The sequence below is a fragment of the Pipistrellus kuhlii genome, unplaced genomic scaffold, assembly GCF_014108245.1.
Source record: "Pipistrellus kuhlii isolate mPipKuh1 unplaced genomic scaffold, mPipKuh1.p scaffold_m20_p_2, whole genome shotgun sequence".
NCBI classification, from domain to species: domain Eukaryota; kingdom Metazoa; phylum Chordata; class Mammalia; order Chiroptera; family Vespertilionidae; genus Pipistrellus; species Pipistrellus kuhlii.
In genome coordinates this window covers 168,971,398-168,984,291 of record NW_023425515.1, presented here as the reverse complement: position 1 = coordinate 168,984,291, position 12,894 = coordinate 168,971,398, and the positions used below count along the sequence as shown (strand labels likewise).

At 48.0% G+C, this 12,894-nt stretch overlaps 1 protein-coding gene across 16 annotated transcripts in view; it reads left to right on the top strand.

The window, feature by feature from the left end:
* Positions 1-12,894, top strand: part of ERI3 (ERI1 exoribonuclease family member 3) — a 126,363-nt gene that overhangs the window by 91,121 nt on the left and 22,348 nt on the right. For 8 of the 16 annotated variants that reach the window (XR_006742204.1, XR_004989074.1, XM_036444430.2 and 5 more), the window contains one exon: positions 11,231-11,330. The exons of 2 other annotated variants lie outside the window; for them this stretch is intronic. Coding sequence is in view for 12 of the 14 variants with exons in the window: in XM_036444430.2 (XP_036300323.1) it covers positions 11,231-11,330 (100 nt within the window). In the remaining 2 variants the exon portion in view is untranslated. Of the gene's footprint in view, positions 1-11,230; positions 11,364-12,894 lie in introns of all 16 variants that reach the window. 6 more of the 16 variants (XM_036444426.2, XM_036444432.2, XM_036444417.2 and 3 more) reach the window with 1 other exon arrangement.

The window sequence follows — 12,894 nt, the reverse complement described above, 5'->3', positions numbered from 1 at the left end:
AATAATGCAATTAGTGCACGATTAAAAAAAATCCCTGATATGATTACCATGGATTTAATATCACATGATATATCATTATATCGTTATGCAGTGACAGATGTAATTGAAATACACTTATTGGAGCCAGGGGTGGTGTTTCATTCAATCCCCAGCACCCTGGGGAGGAAGGGGCTGGCTTAAAAGAAGCAATGGGAGAGGAAATTGTAATGAAAACAAAGAAAACTCACAATGTAACTCTCACCCTGGGTAGTTGGCTCCCACTGACCTACTGCCTTGGACTCTGGGGCAGTACATGGATCCCCAGACAGGCCAGCCTCTTTGGTAGGGCTGAGGCAGCATGGCTGAGGAGCTCCGTCTCTGGTTCTCATGCCAGAAACCTCAGTGTCCCCAGGTCCCCTCTGACTCGGTGATGACGCTCTGAGAATACCTGAAAATAGACTCAAATTGAGCTGGCCACTGTTCTCCAAATGTTGTGGACCAGCCCCTGCCTTTGCTGAGCTGGTGGTCCCATGCACTCAAGGCAGCTGTCCTGTGGTAGGCAGTGAGCAGGAAGGCTCAGTACACAGATGATAATTACCCCCCTCAGGTTCTGTTGATGGACAGGAGCAGCAGCAGCTCCGGGGCCCCTGAAGTATGATGGTAGTCAGGGAACACTGAGCCCACAGAACTACAAGCTGGGAGTAGAGAGAATAGGTTTGTATCACCTAATGCAAGTGTGCGTCCTTTTACTGCGGTCACTGTGCTGGCCATGCCTTTGCTGGGACTGAGCAATGAGGCCTGCCCATAAGGCCAAAGAGTTCAGAAAAGGAAAAAGCTGAGCCCCCAGTTCTAAGGCTGGCTATCAGGGAATTGCTGTTAGGCTGGGCAAGAACAGCAGTGGTTCCCCAAGGAGATGGGTAGGATTAACAGCAGTAGCAACTCTGAAAACCAGCCTTCCTGCTTGACAGAATTATAACCAAAGAGATGTCTTTTTTCCCCTTCCTCAATGGAGACCATTCATGGAGACAGCGGTTACCAACCTTCTCCCAGCATCATGGGTAACATACTTATAAGCAAATCTAATGTTACAGGTGCTGTTTAGAATACGGGTGGATTTAAAGAAGGGATGAGTCAGGCCCTGGCTGGATGGCTCAGTTGGTTGGAGCATCATCCCATGCACCAAAAAGTTGTGGATTTGATTCCAACCAGGGCACCAACCTAGGTTGTGAGTTCCATCCCCAGTTGGGGCACATATGAGAGGCAACCAGTCAATGTTTCTCTCTCACATTGATGCTTAGCGCGTGCGTGCGCGTGCGCATGCACTCGCATGCACTCGCACGCACTCTCACATGCGCGCGCTCGCGCTCGCTCTCTCTCTCTCTCTCTCTCTCTCTCTCTCTCTCTCTCTCTCTCTCTCCCCACCCCCCATCATCCCCACCCCTAAAAAAAAATCAATAAAAATCAAATCCTCAGGTAAGGATAAAAAAGAAGAGCTGAGTTAAGAAAGACTTAGTAAAGGAAAGTACTTTTGAGTTGAATGTTGAAAGAGAAATATATGTTCATTAGGACAAAAAGTAGGAGATGTTAGAGAGCATTATTCTCAGTAGGCTGAAGAAATTTCTTTTTTCTTTTTCTTTTTTTAAAATACATTTTATTGAATTTTTTACAGAGAGGAAGGGAGAGGGATAGTCAGAAACATCGATGAGAGAAAAACATCCATCAGCCGCCTCCTGCACACCCTGCACTGGGGATGTGCCTGCAACCAAGGTACATGCCCTGACTGGAATCGAACCTGGGACCCTTCAGTCCCCAGGCTGACGCTCTATCCATTGAGCCAACCAGTCAGGGCTGAAAGAATTTCTTCGGTCATGTCTAGAGGCATGAACAGCAATCCCAGGACTTAGTGGATGATAAGGAAGAAGAAGGAAGCAAGATTGACCCCCTTCCCCCACTTTTCTGGTAGACCAGGCTTTCACTGGGATTTGGAAACCCAGGAGAAGGGGCTATTTGGAGGGGAGATGGTTGAAATTGATTTTTAAACATATTGAGAATAAAGTGTCTGAGTAAAATCCAAGTGGAAATATCAGATAGGCAACAGAATGTATATGTTTGACACTCAAATAGAGGCAAGAAATATTGATTTAGAAATTGGAGAGGTTGAAGATGAGGAAATTGAAGAAATCACCAAGAAAAGTGGTAAAGATAAAAACAAGAAGAGAGAGCAGATGAGTGTACACATTGGATGACCAGTTGCAGAAGAGACTATATAGGAGATTGGCAGGAAAAAATAAGAAAACTCAAAGAATAGGATATTGAAAAAACCAAAGGAGAAGGGTTTTTTTGCCCATCTGGCATGGCTCAGTGGTTGAATGTCAACCTATGAATCAAGAGGTTATGGTTTGATTGCTTTTCAAAGTACATGTCCGAGTTGCGGGCTTGATCCCCAATGTGAGATGTGCAGGAGGTAGCCAATTGATGATTATTTCTCGTCATTGATGTTTCTCTCTCTCCCTCACCCTTCCTCTCTCTGAAATCAATTTTAAAAAAAATGTTTTGTTTTGTTTTGTTTAAAAAAAAAAAAAATGAAATAGGCTGCTGAGTGGTGAAAGCATCAAGAACCAGAAATTGCCTAATAGATGTGGGCAGTATGGTGAAGACTTGACCTTAACAGGAGCTAAGTGGTATAATAAGGCTAGAAATTAGTCTGCAGGAGTTAAGGAGTGATGAGGAAGGTAAATGGGGTGAGCGGAAAAAATCTTGAGAAGTTTTATTATTAATAGAACAGGCAACAGCTCTGAATGGGGATAGGGAGGACTTTAAAAATTATAATCTAGCCCTAGCCAGTTTGGCTCTGTGGATAGAGGGTTGGCCCACAGACTGAAGGATCCTGGGTTTGATGCTGGTCAAGGGCATGTGCCTTGTTTGCAAGTTTTCTTGATCAGGTTGTATGCAGGAGGCAACCAATCAATAAGTCTCTCTCACATCGATGTTTCTCTCTGTCTCTTCCTCTTCCTTTCACTCTCTCTAAAAAATCAATGGAAAAATAACCTCAAGTGAGGATTAACAAATAAATCTATATTTATAAAAGAGTAATATGCTAATTAGACCAGGTCAACTGGACATCTTCTGGTTGTCCTTCCAGACAAAGCCATGGTGGGGGTGGGGGTGGGGGGCAGGGACCGAAGCAGAGGCTATTAGGGGAGATCAGGCAGGCAGACATGTGAACAGTTAGGAGCCAGTGGTCCCAGATTGTGAGAGGGATGTCCGACTGCCGGTTTAGGCCCAACCAGCAATCTGACATTCTCCAAGGGGTCCCAGATTAGAGAGGTTACAGGCCAGACTGAGGGACACCCCTCCATACCCCATGCACAAATTTTGTGCACTGGGCCTCTAGTAAATAAATAGAAATAAATAAATAAATAAATAAATAAATAAATAAATAAATAAAGATTCTAATCTAATATGTAACTTTCAAAGAACATTGTTTTAAGTACTTTACATGCAATGGTTCATGTAATCCTCACATCAACTCCATGGGGTTTATATTGGTTTTCCAGTTAGTATTGCTGCATAACTAATCACCCCAAAACTTAGTGATTTAAAACAATTAACTATTTTATTAGTTGGTATTTTCTATAAGTCAGAAATTGGGCTCAGTAAGGTAGTCTAGCTCAGGTTCTCTCACACACTTTAGTCAGTTACTTGATCTGGCATAGTGTGTGGTTGGAGCAGCTGGGGGCAGGCTGGGCATCTCTCTTTGCCTAGTCTCATGGCTTCTCTCTATGGTCTCTGCATGAGCTTGTTTGGCTGCCTCAGAGCAGGCTGACTGCTTCAGCTGAGGGCTCCATGGCAAGTGTTCCAGCCAATGAGTAAGCAGCCTTAGCATTTCTTTCCTTTTTTTTTTTTTTTTCCTTTAGCATTTGGGGTCTTTATTTATTTATTTATTTTTACAGTGAGTAAGGGAGAGGAATAGAGAGTTAGAAACGTACATGAGAAAGAAACATCAATCAGCTGCCTCCTGCACATCCTCAACTGGGGATGTGCTGGCAACCAAGGTACATGCCCTTGACCAGAATCGAACCTGGTACTCTTCAGTCAGCAGGCCAATGCTCTATCCACTGAGCCAAACCAGTTACGGTTTGGGGTCTTTTTTTTTTTTCCATATGAATTTTTTGAAAAGTTTGTTCTAGGTCTGTGAAATATTTCGTTGGTATCTTAATAGGGATTGCACTGAATCTATAAATTGCTTTGGATAGTATGGACATTCCAATCCATGAACATGGTATATTCTTCCATTTGTTTATATCTTCCTCTATCTATCTCTTTTTTTTTTTTTACTTTTAAAAAATATTTTGATTGATTTCAGAAAGGAATGGAGAGGGAGATAGAAACATCAATGATGAGAGAGAATAATTGATTGTTCTCTCCTTCATGCCCCCTACTGAAGACTGAGCACAACCCAGGCATGTGCCCTTGATAGGAATCAAATCTGGGACCCTTCAGTCCACAGGTCAATGCTTTATCCACTGAGCCAAATCAGCTAGGGCCTCTATCTCTTTTTTCAACATCCTGTAGTTTTCCAAGTATAGGTCTTTTACCTCCTTAGTTAAGTTTATTCCTAGGTATTTTAATTTTTTTGATAAATGGGATTTTTTTTTTTTTGATTTTTTTTTTAGTTTCTCTTTCTGTGAGTCCATTATTGATGTATAATGATGGCATTGGTAAATGGGATTTTCTTATTTTATTTTTTTAGTTTCTCTTTCTGTGAGTCCATTATTGACATATAAACAAGCCATAGATTTCTGGGTGTTAATTTTGTATCTTGCTGCATTGCCGAATTCATTTATTAAGTCTAGTAGTTTTTTTATGGAGTTTTGGGGGGTTTCTATGTACAATATCATATCATCTGCGAATGACAGTTTACTTCTTCTTTTCCAGTCTGGATGCCTTTTATTTCTTCTTCTTATCTAATAGCTAGGGCTAGCACTTCCAGTACTATGTAGAACAGGAGTGCTAAAAGTGGTCATCCCTGTCTTGTTCCTATTCTTAAGGGAAATGGTTTTAGGTTTTGCTCATTGAGTATGATGTTGGCTGTAGGTTTGTCATATATAGCCTTTATCATGTTGAGATATGCTCCCTCTATTCCCACTTTGCTGAGAGTTTTTATCAAAAATGGGTGTTGGATTTTGTCAAATGCTTTTTCTGCATCTATTGATATGTTCATGTGATTTTTGTCTTTCAGTTTGTTTATGTGATGTATCACGTTTATTGATTTGCGAATATTGTACCAGCCTTGCATTCCTGGAATAAATCCCACTTGATCATGGTGTATTTTTTATATATTGCTAGATGCGATTTTCTAATATTTTGTTGAGGATCTTAGTATCTGTGTTCATCAGGGATATTGGCCTACAATTCTCTTTCTTTGTAGTGTCTTTATCTGGTTAGCATTTCTGATATTATATAGCATTTCTTGAGGTTACATAGTATTACTTCTGCATTACTATGTTGGTTGAAATAGTTAAGTAAAAAAAAAAATCCTATTTCAAGACTCCTCCTCTTTTTTTTTCCTTTCAATTTTATGTTTTTAATCACGAAATTAAACTACGTACTCCTCTAAGTAAGTGCTTTCCATAGTCCTAGAAGGTCAGGGAATGACAATATTTTTTATTTTTAAAAAATCATGCTTAGCTTTAGTGCACTTTTATTAACAGGCTTAGCATAGCGCTTAGGCAGGTTGGGAAATTCTTTAAAGAAATCAAATGGTGCCGAAACCGGTTTGGCTCAGTGGTAGAGCGTCTGTCTGCGGACTCAAGACTCCTCCTCTTGAGTCACATTGTAAGAAGAAAAATGGGAGATGGGAGATACAGGAAAATACAATCTGCCACAATTGGTGTGTTAGACTGAACCCAGAAAAGGGAGAGGGAACAGCATTCTCAAAGGCAATGTGCATTTTGGGTGATGGCACCAAGGGTATTTGGAGGTGGCAGTGGGACAGGCTTTCCTGAGTGACCTTAGGTATACCTGGGAGAAAGAACTACCATTCCATTTTGTAATACTGAGGCTCAGAGAGGTTTAATAACCATCCAAAATTACAGTGCCAGTAACTGGCAGAACTGGGAACCAAATGCTGGTTTGTCTGACTGTTGAGCCCAGACATTGCCCTTCTGTAAGACTGGGCTCCTGAGCACACCATCCTCATGTTTACCTGTGACCTTGGTACTTGATCCATCAACTACAGAAATGTTGGCCAGTTGGATAAAAAGGGAATGGCATTTGGCTTGATTTGGTTCCTCAGCTTGGCAAATGTCCTACCAGCCTTACGCCCAGAGGGTGACAGTCACCCAGAGATCTGCGTAGAGGCCTGCTCCTCCCCATCTTGTGGAGGGCTGGGTATGTCGGTGTGCTGGTGTTGGCTTGGAAGCTCTGGGTTTTCTGGAGTTGCAGGGTAGTCTGCGCTTCTGTCTGCAGCTTGAGCTGGGTTCTTGCTCCCTCTGTGTCCACCCTACTCTCAGGGCCCTGGTAGGTGGTGAGTGGGTGGGCAAAGACACCCCAGCAGCTGTCGATGCCTCTTCTTTCCTCTTTGAAGGATCTGATGCTGCTGCCGATGAGGGCTACTTCATCTATTAAACCCAATACACTTGTCGCAGCTGCTAAGCCCCCATAAGCCGCCGGGCGCCGTGTTTGTGATGGGACTGACAGTGCATGGAGGAGGCTGATTATACACGATTCCATTTCGCGGGCCCAGCAATGTAATTTCACAGGGCGATCAGCGTTTGCATGTAATAGCAGGCTGTGCTGAGGTGTCAGAATATTAAAGGCGCTAATGGCAAAGCTCCCTGTTACACAGGGGGCCACCCGCCGCGCCTACAGCAGGGCTGCGTGGCAGGCCCGTCGCAGATGGCTGGCCACTAAGCTAATGGGGCAGCAGCCAAGGCGGGCAGAGCATGAGAGGGGAGAGCCAGCCGGGAGCAGCTCGGCACCTGCTTCCCTGTGCATGGAAATTACAGCAGCCCAGGGGAAGGGAAGTGTGCACGCCTGCCTGGCACAGGGCTGGGAGGGCGCAGTTTAGTGGACCAGCATCTCTCACCGCAACTCCACCTACCCCGGACAGGACTTAGGCTCCTCAGACATCTTTCCACCTGCCCCACCCTCTGGCCAGGAACCCCTCAAGTGGGCCTGACAGCTGGCAGAAGTGCAGCTGGAAAAGTGGCACCCAGAGAATCTAGAACCTGCATGGAAAAGGGGCTCAGGCACAGATCTTGGCAAGAGCTCTTAAAACGGATTCCTGCCTCACACTGATCAAGGTCAGAAAGCTCCTGGGTCCCTTACCCCCACACCACACAGGCTGGCGGAAGAGAAAGAGCGGGAACAGGAAGCAGTGGGGAAAGGCGGTAGACTGTAATCAGGGCCCCTCGGTTGATGCCAGTGTGCACAGAGCTGGGAGGCAGCATCTGAAGTTATGACTCCTTCTGTCGGTGTTAGCTGCCCAGCAACACCCAAGCCTTTTCCTATGCACTCCACAAGCTTGCTCCTGCCATTCTCCTTTGCCTTTGCTATGTCTTCTACCTGGTGCCCTCCAGTACCCCTCCCTCCAGGAAGCTTTCCTGGCCACCTCCCATCCCACCTCAGCCTTTTTGTCTCCGTTGTCCCTGTGGACAGCCTCCTGAATCGTCCGGCTCTGATGGTTCTTGGGTCCCAGACTTGACTTCCCAGCCAGAATCTGAGACAGAGCCCACACCACCCTGTTCTAAGCTGGACCCCAGGAAGTCTCTGTTAAGAATTCTGGGTGGGCCGAAACCGGTTTGGCTCAGCGGTAGAGCATCGGTCTGCGGACTGAAAGGTCCTGGGTTCGATTCCGGTCAAGGGCATGTACCTTGGTTGCGGGCACATCCCCAGTAGGGGTTGTGCAAGAGGCAGCTGGTCGATGTTTCTCTCATCGACGTTTCTAGCTCTCTATCTCTCTCCCTTCCTCTCTGTAAAAAATCAATAAAAATATATTTTTAAAAAAAAAAGAATTCTGGGTGGGTGTAATCTCTTTGGGAGGATGTCAGGAGGGGGTGGGGAATGGAAGGAGGGCACACTTGTGTGGGTATGCACGCTCCAGTATGTATATCTGGGAGGAGGGCAGGGGCTTTAGAAATGTGTGCTGAGGGTAGCGGGCATGTGGGTACAAGTGCCTAGGGCAGCAGGTGTAAGTATTTGGTCCTCATATTGGTGGGAACACAGGTTGCTATAGGACCTGTATTCTCTGCGTGGCTCTCTGTGTCCGTCCACTGGCTGTGCCTGAAAGGTATCTGAGGTGGCAGGGGCAGCTTGAGGTGCTGGTCCATCTTACTGTGCCTGGAGGGTTCCATGAGGCTGTGGTCACCCGTGAAGTTTCAGCTCTGCAGGGGTATGTGGCAGTACCTGGAGGAGACATGCCAGGATTCTCAGCAGGGCAGCAGAGGGAGAGCCCAGGCTGAAGAAGAGCAGTTTTAATTAACCATTTTTAATATCATTTTGGACTTTGGCTGGTATGTGAAGGCCCCGCTGGAAGCAGCATTTGTAAAAATTAAATCCCTCTTATTAGGAGCTTGCCAGACCCATGTGCACGCACTGCCCCTCCCCCGCCCGGGCCCCCCTGAGGAAGTGCTGGATGAGGCCGTGTCACAGCAGCAATTGGTTATCGCACCTTATCTGGGAATATGAAACTGTGCGGCATGACACCCGCGGCCACGGCGGAGACGCCAATTCATCTCGCCCCGGCTCTGACAAGCTAGACTGCCCTTCCTGAAAGACATCCGTCAGGCGGGACGGCGCTGCCGCCTTGCTCGGTGCCCCTGCTTCCTGCCGTGGGTTCTGGCTCGCCCCGGGCCAGCCTGGTCCTCCCGGGCTCACTGCCCTCCACCCTCCTTCCACGTGTCCGAGTCGGGGGAAGTTCTTGGGGAGTCATTATTATAATAATAATCTATTCATGCTGACACGCGTTGGGGCAAGCGTCTAATGTTATCTGAAGTGGTCTTCTCGCTTAGCCGCGATAAGACTCAGGATGACGTGCAGATAACGTTGAGCTGCCCTGTCCCTGAGCCGAGAGCAGAGCAGAGGGGCCTCCGCAGCCCCGCCGCCCGCCCGCCGCTTTAAGCCGGGAAGCGGCAGCACCTGCTAATGCAAGTGTTTAATATTTGATGGGCTGGGATAAAGCAGGATCACCTTCGAATTGAATTGAGTGTCAGCCGAGAATCTATTACTGAAATTCGGGTGTGATTTGACAGCAAAGTAGACGATGTTATTCTTCACTAGTTACTGCAATCTTCTCCCCGACATCACTTAAATATTTTTTTCTTTGCTTGAGTAAACACACATTATCCTTCTTTTTTTCCCTTCCTTCCCTTTTTCCTTTTTAGAAGGAGAGAAAAAAACCATCCAGCTTGCCTTCTCCAGGCTGATAGAGTAGATTGTTATTTCTTTATTTGTCCTATTAAATGGAATTTCTGATCGTTTAATCCGGCCTTTGTAAGTGATTTTAAAGTACTTGAAAGCCGGCCCGCCGCTGCTCTCTGGCCCACTGCACTCCGGTCCTGGCCCTGACCATGCATAGCAGCTTCTTCAGCTCCGCACCACCCACTGGCTGCTTTTCCTCTCCGCCTGCATTCCGGCTCCACCCTGGCTCAAAGCCAGCGACCTCTCCCCTGTCCTTGAGCATCACACTCAGCCCCCAATTTGTGGTTGCAGCTGTGACTTGGGGAAGGGTAGGAGGGTTGGCTGGGAAGTTGGGCTGTGGCTAGTACCTTCATGGTCAAGGATAATGGCTTTGGAGGGTGCTAAGGGTGAAGTACACTGGCTCCTGGCCTTTCATTGCCCGTGGGGCCACGGCTTGGTTCCTGCAGCTGGGAACGAAGGACACTAGCCCTCTGCCCAGCTCCTCAGCCCTGGCACAGACTCTGTGTCCAGCTTCCTGTCTTTGTTTCTGAACCTGTGCTGGTGCTCTCCCTGTGAAGGAGTCTGTGGTGGGCTGGGAGCCTCTTGGGCATAGTGATGGGCAGGGGCACTTTAGTGCCTGTCTGACCATGGCTGCAGTCACTTTAGTATCATCAGCGGACTCACCATCTAACTTCTGGGGACTCACCCAAGCTTCATTCCCATTGACCACTGTCCCACATGCTTCCTGCCACTGGAGAAGGGCAGCCTGATGTTTGGGGACTTCCAAAGTGAGTGAAAGGATAATGTTTCAAGTGTCAGCTAGCTATGCAAGCTCACTGGTAAGAGCCCAGGACTTTGCCAGCAGGTTGAGCAGGTGTTAAATTCCCAATGGGCCACTTAAAGATGTTCTAACCCTTGTATGTCTCTTCTTTCTGGGTCTCAGTTTCCTCACCTGTGACATCAGGTCGTCATGCCTGTAAGGAATGTAAGAGCAGGAGCCATCCCTGTCCTGCCATGTACCTTGGAGTTTGTACCCCTCCCTCCCCGTGGAGTTTGGCTGCTGTCAGGTGACAGGAGTAGGGGAGCACTGAAGTGCTGGGGGTCTGAGCAGATCGATGCCCCCAGCACTTCCTTCCCCAACCCCAGGAAAACAATTAAGTACAGATCGATGGGTGGCCGCTTTGAATATGCATAAGTGAGCACTTGACCTTCAGCAGAGATCTGCTTCCCCTAACACACACACACACACACACACACACACACCCTTCATGTGTCCCCTCACTGCTGCTTGAATCTCACCAGGTGACTTTACCCCTCCCCAGGTGAACACTCGCCTGGCACTCAGCCTTCTACAGCCTCGCCTGTCTCTGGGTCAGAAGCACCCGGACCAGGCAGGTGGCTGGCCCCCCCTCACTGTGATTTTCCCGTCTGTGAAGTGTGAATATGTTAGTCTCCAAGTCTTTCGGACCCCAGTCTCTGTGGCCAGTAATGCTCTGGGAGGGGGCCAGCAGAGTGCTGAGGACTTTGGAGAGGGGGGAAATTAAGGTGAAGGGGGTCCCCTGATGAGAGGCAGGGTCCTAACAAGGAGGGTCTTAGTAAATGGGAGCTCTCTCCAGGAGTTGGTGAGGGGGCACCCAGTGAGGTCAAAGGGCCTCTGAAGGGGAGATGCCCAGGAGAAAGGGAGCCCTAGAGGAGGAAGGGGTTTTCTGGTGGCAAGGGGACCCTGTGAGGGGGCTCTCCTAAAGTGGTACGATGAGAATAAGTCCTTGGGGGAAGATTTGATGGGGGGAGTGATGGGTTGGTTCAGGATCAGGGCCTCTGTTAACCATTCTTGCCTCCTGTCTTCCAGGCTTACAGCTTCGCCATGGGCTGCTGGCCCAAGAACGGACTTCTAGACATGAACAAGGGCCTCAGCCTGCAGCACATAGGCCGGCCCCACAGCGGCATCGGTCAGTCCTCCCACATGTCCCCCTGGCAGCCCGGTCAGTCTCCTGTCCACATGCCCCAGACCCCTGGCACACAGAGGGGTTCTGTGGCTTTTTTGAGCTCTAACAAGGTGCTCTCTGTAGCTGGAGAGAGCAGGGAAAGGGGGTAAGAGGGGAGAATGAAACCAGCCCATTGGAAAGGGTCTCTCAAAACAATATTTAGGAGGAGACTGGGGTTTGGGCTTTGGGTGGGTCGCAGGTGGCCTTGGATTCAAATCAAGGTACCCCTGCCTCTGGCTGAGTCTCTGGTGGGAGATGTCCTCAGAGGGGTGGGCACATGTCAGCTCACCCACCCCCCGTGGAGCTGGAGGAGGCTGTTTAATATTGTTTCAAGTCTGTGGCCACTAAACTGGGCGATCAATGGGAGTTAAGGAGATGAATTATTTAAACCTCACCAGCTTTTAATTAGTCGGGGTCCTTCTGACCGATGGCTCCGTCCACAGGGTATTGACTCCCCCGCAGGAGCAGCAGCCTCCATTGAGCGGTGACTGGGTTGGGAGGGGCCACTTGGGGTACCAGGTGGGGGTGCACCCTCAGGGGGATTACTGCTTGGAAGGCAGCTGAAATGGCCGTGGTTCTGGGCATTGGAGCCTCTGATCTCTCAGTATGGCTACGTATCTGTCTGTGAGTGACTGTGTGTGTGTGTGTGTGTGTGTGTGTGTGACATGCGCACACGCGTGTGCATTTGGCAACTTCAGCTGCATGTCTCCATGTGTCTAAGAGTATATGTGTGTCCATGTATATCTATATTTGAGGGATGCATGTGTAACAATATATCTCTATATTTTCCTGAGAACGTGTGTCTGTGTATGGGAGCAATTGACAGCTTGTCAGGAAATATGTCTGTTCATTTCTATGTGAATTATGTTGTGTGCATGTGCATACATGTGCATGCAAATGGTTTTTAGCAGGCAAGGCTTTGTTCCAAGTGGGAGGAGCAGGGGTATTCTTGGGTGGCACTATGACATTATCATAACCTATGTACCTTTGGGGAGGTATCAGGGGCTGAAGGAGGGATTGGCAAGATACACCAAAGGACCCAGTCCCTTCCTACACACAAGCCCCTCATCTTTTCCACAGACATCATTGGTGCCTGGTGGGAGCTGGGCGTTCTGAGTAGAAGTTCCTGTCCTCAGGGAGCTCACATCCTGGAGGAGACAGAGACTGAACTGGGCATTTGCCACCAGACCACTGAGGGCTGTGTTAGAAACACCTGGGCTGCCCCAAGCAAGGTTTTCTCGGTTGCCAAATGGCTTCTGCTCCTTCATTTACATCTCACTGACTTCTGGGATGCCGTGTATCATATTTGTTGGGGGGTGAGGGGGAGTGGTCAATGGGTCTAAGGATTTGGGGGGTACCCCAAGCAATTGCTATTCCCTCCCAACTGCTGTTCTATGCAATCTAGTGGAGACCCCAAACTTAGCCAGGTGGTATGCCTGGGAGGTGAGCAGAAAGCTTCCTAGAGGACACTTGAGTCAGCAGATCCTGGGAGGATGAATAGGAGTTTGCTAGGCAGAAAAATGGGGAA